At 49.3% G+C, this 8,477-nt stretch overlaps 1 protein-coding gene across 1 annotated transcript; it reads right to left on the bottom strand.

Annotated features, from left to right (window-relative positions):
* Positions 1–2,920: 2,920 nt before the first annotated feature.
* LOC145819695 (uncharacterized) lies at positions 2,921–3,811 on the bottom strand. The gene is made up of 3 exons (XM_082913601.1): positions 3,733–3,811; positions 3,549–3,647; positions 2,921–3,254 (listed from the first exon to the last, which is right to left on the bottom strand). The coding sequence occupies exons 2-3, from the start codon at positions 3,612–3,614 to the stop codon at positions 2,970–2,972; spliced, it is 351 nt and encodes a 116-aa protein (XP_082769727.1). The 5' UTR covers positions 3,615–3,647; positions 3,733–3,811; the 3' UTR covers positions 2,921–2,969.
* Between the last annotated feature and the right edge of the window lie 4,666 nt (positions 3,812–8,477).

Here is an 8,477-nt window from a genome sequence, read left to right as displayed (position 1 = left end):
GATCGCCTGCGGGCAACATTTGGTGTATTTTTGGAGCGTCTGGCACGCATTTTTGAGCATCGGTGAAACCGAATTTTGTGAATCTTGGCTTGGATGTCGAGTCAGTCTTTTGTTTTGAGTCTGTCTCTTTGTCTTGAGTCAGTCTTTTTTGCTTAAGGGTCTGTCTGATTGTATCGAGTCAGTCCCTGTTGTATATAATACCAGGTGATTCAGGGGTTGTTGCCTCGAACACCGTCTTGTTTCGTAATTATCTTATTTTTGTTTTGAGTCTGTTTCTGCCGAGGGGCCAGTTGCACCAACAGAACCGTTTGAAACAACTGTTGCTATCTCAACTTCATGCTTGCTTTCAGCATAAGGACCAGAGAATTTGATTGGGCTGACAGTACATCTCGCCTGCTCTCCTGCGCGCCAAACTCATAGCATTAACCTAAGTTTTCAAAAAAAAAAACTTTTTGAACACTGCGGTGATGAAAACGAAGAGGAAGGAATTCCTTGGGTTTTGTAAAATTTTGATCATTTTGAGAGAAAGAGAGGCGTGCTAAGCCTTTTTATGAATGAAATCATGCTTGTCGGCGTGAGTACTGAGAAGGACCCTGGCCTGATCCAGATTGGTTCCACACTATCTTCGGCACGAGCGATTCGTCGCTTTCTTAAAAACTTTCAAAAACAAATATTTTACGCGGCCTTGTGAAGACCTGTGTGGAATCGTTCTTGAGATCGCGCAGCTTAGGATCGCTCTCAGCCTCAAGATTCAACCCGTTCCGACTTTGAACCCATTCAGACTGTTCAAAAAGTTCGACGGACAAACGCCATGAAAGGCCCGTGTGGCCAGTTTTGAGGTAGCCTTCGATCAAGAAGCATCAAGGCCGAATCAGAAGGAGTAGATCTCGCCGGAAGAAGCTCGTAGAGTAACCCTGATGGGTTCTCCGCAAATCAGTGCAACAGCCGTTCTCTTAGACACGGAGAGGCTTCCAGTTCAGGAACCATTTGGCATGGACTTGCTACACTTTTACCCTTTGAGAGGCTCGCTGGGTCGAAAACCCAGAAGGGCGACCCAGGCAAAAGTTAGAGCAAGAGAAAAATACAAAAAAGAAGAAAAGAAAAGAAAAGACAAAAGATACCAAAAAGAAAAGAAAAATAAAAATGCAAAAGAAATGAAGAAGAAATAGAAAATGAAAAGAAGCTCGCAAGGTCGAAAACCCGCATTGGGCGCCTTGGCAAAAATAAGAGCCAAACAAAGTGAAGGTTAAAATACCCGAGTGGACCTTAACCGGAACTACGTAAGGCTTGATTCCCATGTTTGGGATACGTAGGCAACTTCATCATGAAGTCCAGCCCCCAACGCTTTCATAAGCGTCTCAGTCCATGCAATGGTTTCAATTTCGTTCCAAAGTCCAGTGGCCAACACCCTTCAAGGTGACTGTGTCCATATATGTGTTGTGACCGTCTTCGTCATCGCTGTGTCTAAGAGCTCGACCACCGCCAATGAAGACTGTCTGTGAATTGCTGCGGCACCATCCCAAACAAGGGGCAACTTTCCGTTGCCACGAGCCGCTGTGAGCCGCCTTTCAAACTAGGGGCAACTTTCCGTTGCCTCCCACCCTCCTTCAAACCAGGGGCAATTTTCCATTGCCTCCGATCCGAGGTCGCGCATCTCGAAGAGTAAGTTCCATGCTTGTTGAGCATCAGCTGTTTAAAAAATAGTTTTTGAAAATTTTTACTGAGGTTGACTATTTTCTCGAAAACTATTTCATTTTCCAAAACCGGACCATTGTCTTGGACCTAAAAGGAAAATTTTCAGTGCTTGCTGCCTGACTTGCATGCTTTTCAAAACAAAAGTCGAACAAGTACGTTAATCCGACTCTCATTTCGATCAAAACCGTTTTAGTAGAAAGCAAAAACGAAAAAAATGGTTAAAATGATGAACTAGGGGCACAGTTGAGCCAGGCGTTCTGTCTCTCCCCCGTCATCGACGTACTTGCCAGAAGAGCACTCTGCCTGCCCGAAGAATAGCCGTGAGCTAACGGTGTCGAGCATAAACCCGCACCTTTCCATTTATCCATCAATCACCCCGGGGAGGGATGAAAAATGAGAGAATGAAGAATAGAGAGGTGTAAGTTGAGAGAAAAGCGAGGAAAAGGGTTTCGAGAGAAAATCCGAGCTTGAGAATTGAGTGATGTGAGAATCACAAATAAGAAGGGGTGGGAAACAATACCCAGATTGAACTGGCTCCTCGTGGTCCGAGGTCCCCCATCTTTGGTTACGCGTCTGTGTGTCGTGTCTCTTTCATTTGACGGTCTCGTCTTTTGTTTTTAGTCTTTCCCGAGCGTGTCTCGTTGTGTTTAGGTCGTGTACCTATATTTGAGTCCTCCCCGCTGTGTTCGGTTGTAGGCTCGATATCCCGGTTTGAAAAACCCTCATTTGATTTCAAAAATCATTTATGCTCAGAATGCTGTGCCATTCTCTACATTTGAACGTGTTTCGACTCCAACCGGTTCCATCTTTGAGGTCCGTCCTGTCAAATTGGGCTGTTTGTTTGAGAATTGCCGTGTGCAGAATGAATCGAATGTTGTGTTATGGGCTGTATGCAGATTAATCCCCAGTAGAGCAAGGGCTGTGTGTCCAGAATCAGGCAGTGGGTTGCTTGGGTTGTTTTGCTGTTGGCTGTTTAGTTATCTGATTATTACAGTGCAAGTGTTCAATTTTCAGACAACCAATCAATTCCATTTACATTGAGGTGTAACATGATGAGATGCGATGCAATGCATGAAATGTGTAAATGTAAACACTTTTTCAGATAAAAAGTTCGTTTCGTTTCATTTCATTATCTTTTTCAAATGTACAAGCTTTGGAAACAAAACCTGCCTGTGGCAGTACGAGGTAATCTAACTACCAACAAAAAGAAAAGTACAAGGAAAGAAAGAAAAGATAACAAAAATCTGCATCTGTGTCGATCACTCCAAGGGCCGTCAGTCCGTCCTGGCCCTCTTCCTGGACGAAGGTCCAGGAGCATCAACAGCGTCGTCATCAGAGCCCGAGCTAGAACCGTCTGCGGTCTCCTCCTCCGACGACCCTGCCTCCGCCTCTGACTCCTCGTCGTCGTCATCGTCCGGGACTGGAGCCCGCGAGCTGCTCCCGACGTGAGTACGCCCACCCCTAGTGCGGGGAAATATCCTGCCCTCCTCATCTCTCCCCCGGGCAGGGACAGAAGGTCTGGCTGGAGCACCTCCTGCCATGGGAATCTGGAAGGGAGGCTGAAAAAGCACACAAAAAGTGAAATGCATCAGTATACTGTAGACAGTTTATCAGTGCAGAATGCAATGTTGAATACAGTGTATGAATGCTGTGAGCAGTTTATCAGTGCAGAATGCAGTGTGTGGATACAGTGTATGAATGCCGTGAGCAGTTTGTCAGTACAGAGTTTAGTGCAGAATGCAGTGTATGCAGTGCTCAGATACGGTGAGATCAGTGTATCAGGTGTTATGCCGTGAATCAGATTATGCGAAGCAGTGTATGAATGGTTTGAGGCCAGTGTCAGAAGGACATACCGGTATGCTGTAGACAGCCAGAAGGTCAAATGTCCGCTGGAGCATCCCCATCATCGAGGCATTCATCGCCAACGACTGACGGGTGTACTCAGGAGAAGCCTGCAAAGGTATCAGATGCATTAGTATTCTGTGGAATATTAGTAAACTGAAGTGAGATAACTGTACGAAGTGCAGTGATACATACCGGCGGAAGGTCGGGGATGTCAGTGAACTCATGCCCAGCCGGTGGAGGGGCGAAGGGGATCTGATAGGTTGACCCACCCTGCCCCTGGAAAGTCAGTACAGCAGGCAGGGCAGGCCAGCCAGCTCCTCGTCCTCCCCGCGCTCCGCCCCTGCCACGGACTCGGGCCCTCCTCGAAGATCCAGCCCCTGCTCCTGCTCCGGCCCCAGCCGCCGATGCTACAGGCCTGGCCCCCTCTGCTCGACGACCGCTCAAAGGTCGCATCAGGTACGTCCGCACGTACTCCTGATAGTCGCCGGTGCCTCGGAAGCCGGCCTCCTCCCAGCCGATGGAGTAATCATCCAGCTGCTCAGGGGTCAGCCCCTCAGTCTCCCTCATCTCTGCGGGAGGGTGAGCCGGGACTATCTGCTCAGGTAACCCGCGGGTCTGGCGTAGAAAACGCTCCCCCAGGTACCAAGCCCGACAGACCGGGCCCTCTAGCAGAATCTGGAAACGCGAGATCTCCTCAGCACCAGGGAACCGACCCCGCATCGCCGACGGCAAGGAAGCCCATGGCCGCCATGTGATCTGAAAGTAACAGACAGTTTGTTATCTACTGTTATTGAAACATGCAGTGGGAAAGCGAAGCTAAACGAACTGAAAGTAAAGCATACCTCTGTGGGGGTGATGGTGTCGAAGTATCGGCGGAAGAAGCCGAATGTCTCCCGAGGTCGCCGGGTGCATCCCCCGTCAAAGCGACTCGAGAAAGGAACAGCCGGAGGAGGCTCCGCAACTGGCACAGGTGCAAGCCTAGGGAAGTAGGCATAAACCCACAACTGCAAAACAGATGTCAGTATGACCTTCAGATAAAGCAGGGTATACAGAATAAAGCAGAAATGGCAGAGCCGTGTGTTGTGCAGTGTATTGTGTGCAGTGTACAGTGTGAGCAGTGTACAGTCAGTGTAAAACAGAATGTATGTGTGTGCCGTGTGTACAGTATACAGTAAGTGTAACGCAGACTACAGTGTGTGCAGTGTACAGACTACGGAAAGTACGAGACAGAAAGGAAAAGTGGAGAAGAAATGTACCTCCCAAGCCCGCCAGTAACCTCCGAGCAGCTGGCCGCTGCCGCGAGAAGCCGAGCTCATATATCCGTACAAGGTGGCCAGAGCAGCGCCGCCCCAATCGAAGTGCAGAATATCTCGGACGTCCACCAGTGCACTGAGAAGGCAGAGAGGCACGGTGTTCGCCCGGTCGGCGAAGATAGTAGTCCCGAAAAGGAACATGAGGAAGCCCCGAGCATATCTCTCCACGTCCTCCTCGGTCATCTGAGTCTCCTCCCCCAATGCGGGCAGGACCCTGAACTGTGCCTCGAACCAGGAATAGCGGACGAAGCCTGGGCGAGCTAGCGGAGGGGCCTCCCCCAGTAAATGAACCTGAGCGGCGGTCCACTCATCCATCGCTATGTCGAAGGGGATCGGATCACCCCCTACCCCGATGCCTGTGAGCATCGAGAAGTCATAAGGGGTCATCGTCATATCCCCTGCGGCAGAAAAGTGGAAAGAATCGGTGGTGTCCCACCACCTCTCCGCCAGAGCAGCAAGAAGAGGTCTGCAGGTGGACAACCTAGAGAGCCCTCGGCAGAAGGTGCCGAAGCCCGCTCGGTCCACGATGCGCTGGACCGCATCAGGGAGCTCGTCATACCACTCCCGCGCACCAGTATTCCCATACCCGCGAATGGTATGGGAACCCTCCTGCAAACAGAAAACAACAATTGCAGGACAACATTCAAAATGCGATTTTGAAAAGACAGATATGGCATGTATGCAAGTTTGTCAGATTCAGGCAGATACCGGGTGCCGGTGTGCTTATAGAAAATACGTGTGCTGTGTCAGCGTGTTTGGGCGTTTCAGAACAGATGTGGCATGTGTGCAAATCGAACAGATTCAGACAAATACTGGGTACCAGTGTGTGTGCAGTAGAATACAGTGTGTGCCGTGTGTTTGGGTGATTCAGGACTAGTGCAGTGTGTGTGCATGTGTCAGTCTCAAGCAGATATCAGTTGTATGTATGTTTACAGTCAACTACGGTCTACGGCATATCAGATTTCAGCAATTAAAGAATACAGCTAACTATGGCAGTTTTGTATCCTACATTGCAGAAAGTAAAGCAGAAGATGAAGAGTTACCTCGGGAGTGCCGAATGAAAGGTGGGAGGTAGGCTCGCGTAGCAGTAACTCAGGAGCCGCGTACCTCTCGAAACTCCGGAACTGACGCAGGCCGTCTGGGGGCAGAACGTGAATCGCCGGCCGGTAGGTCGCCGGGTCGAACGGGCGCTCGCTCAGTGGTAAGAGCTCGACCCCGGGGTCCATCTCGTGGTCCGGGGGAGTCCCGACACATGGAATGTCGTCCGCCATGTAGAGAGTGGTGTGAAAATGGCCGGAAAAGGAAAACCGAGCCGGAATACGAAGAGTCAACTGAAAAGTCAACTCCCGAGAGGGTCGGAAATGGCCGGGAAGGCCGGAATGTGAAAGGACACGGAAATGAAGAGGAAAGTGAGGGGAACAAACCCCGAGAAGGCGAGAACGCCGAACGAGGCGCCGAAACGAGAATGTGATCGGTGGAAAATGTCCGAAACGCGAAGAGAAACGCGAATCCGACGACGAAACGGGCGTAGAACGCGAAGAAACGGGCGAAAAATGAGACAGAAGCACTCTAGAGAGAGAGGGCAAGAATTTTCGGCGGTGGAAAAGTGAAGAATAGGGTTTTCAAGCCCTATTTTTATAATGCCCGAAGTGAAAAGACAAAACTGCCCCGATTCAGCAACTGTTTGCCGGTCGGCAATGTTTTGTGCCGGCCGGCACTTTTTTGTGCCGATATAATTATTTTTGTGCCGACGGCCAGCCGGTGGCCTCCCCTTTCGGCCGGTGGGGTTCCCACAGCCTTGTTTAGGCCTTTTGAGTTGTTTTGGGTCTTCATAGCTGAAGAAAGTGCAAGAAAGCGCATCTCCGATGTTCAACCGGCCTCCGTTTTGACTTCGGGCCGTGTCTCCAGTGCGTGGCACTCGAATTCGTGCAAGGTGTATCCTTTTTGTATCCTTTTGAATTCAAAAGTTGCCCCATGTGTGTTGCACGAACTCATCACACTACTTCGGTGCATTACATCGCGCTGTCACGCGCCACACATTTGCATTGTTATGCACGTGTTACATGCGTTGCAACACGCACCCCTTTGCATTGTCGTGCACATTTCTCATGCATCATCATTGCATTTCCATTCCATGCATTGTCATGCATTCCGGAATACGTGCGTTGTTGCGCATTTAAGCCCATTTACACTCCGTGTGGCATGCACGTCACACTTGGCATTGCACTTGTTAGTGCATTGTATTTTGTTCGCGCTATTTTGCGCATCGCACTATTTAGTGCATTGTATTTTCTTCGCGCTATTTTGCGCATCGCACTATTTTGTGCATTGCATTTGTTCGCGCTATCTTGCGCACCTTACTTGCACTTGTTAGTGCATTGTATTTTCTTCGCGCTATTTTGCGCATCGCACTGTTTTGTGCATTACATTTCCTTCGCGCTATTTTGCGCATCGCACTATTTTGTGCATTGCATTTGTTCGCGCTATCTTGCGCACCTTACTTGCACTTGTTCGTGCATTGTATTGTTCGCGCTGTTCTGCGCATCGCACTGTTTTGTGCATTTCAAACCTCGCGCTGTTCTGCGCATCGCACTGTTTTGTGCATTTCAAACTATCGCACTGTTTTGTGCATCTCAAACCGTCGCACTGTTTTGTGCATTTCAAAATTGTCCGCGCTGTTTTGCGCATTGCACTGTTTTGTGCATTGTATTGTTCGCGCTGTTCTGCGCATCGCACTGTTTTGTGCACCTCAATTGCATCTAGCATGTATCCCCTCGCGTTATTTTACGCACCTCACTTGTACTTGTTAGTACATTGCATTGTTTTGCATACGAACCGGCTTTGCGTAGCATATAAGTCCAATGTTCAAACCGGCTTCGCGAAGCGTGTAAGTCCAATTTTCAAAATTTTGCATTCCGTGTGGCATACGTGTCACACATACATACATTTTATACCGCCGGTCTGGCGAGACCTTAAACACGCACGGTCTGGCGAGACCTTAAACACGCACGGTCTGGCGAGACCTTAAACACGCACGGTCTGGCGAGACCTTAAATACGCACGGTCTAGGAGACCTTAAATCCTTTGGAGGTGCGAAACCTTCAGCGCATTGTCACGCGTCTTGTAAATACCCCCGTGGTCTGGCGAGACCTTAAACACGCATGGTCTGGCGAGACCTTAAACACGTACGGTCTAGGAGACCTTAAATCCTTGGAAGGTGCAAGACCTTTATTGCATTGGTGTGCACACTATTGCTTTGTACATATCTTAAGCCGCGTGTTGTCGCGCATCTCATGCAACATGCATTTCACTTGCATCATTTACATTTCAAAAAAAAACAACAAAAAAAACATGCATTGTCATGCATACATTTTGCATCCCGGTCTAGGAGACCTTAAATCCTCTGAAGGTGCAATTCCTTCGGTGTTTGTCGTGCCCGAACGACTTTCGGTGGTCTGGTAAAGCCACCTGTCTGTGCTTGCGATGAGTTCCTAGAAGACCAACGGGGACGGTGGAAACTAGAGTTCGAACGGCTTATGCCTAGAACGCAAAGGTTCGGGAGTTCCGAGACTAAAGTCTGGTTTAAATACCCAGAGGTTTACCCTCGGCTTGAAATCTGTATGG

This window comes from Camellia sinensis, chromosome 2, assembly GCF_055761805.1.
Source record: "Camellia sinensis isolate YWXY chromosome 2, ASM5576180v1, whole genome shotgun sequence".
In the NCBI taxonomy this organism is placed as follows: domain Eukaryota; kingdom Viridiplantae; phylum Streptophyta; class Magnoliopsida; order Ericales; family Theaceae; genus Camellia; species Camellia sinensis.
Note: the sequence above shows the minus strand (reverse complement) of the source record. Positions and strands in the feature narration are given on the sequence as shown.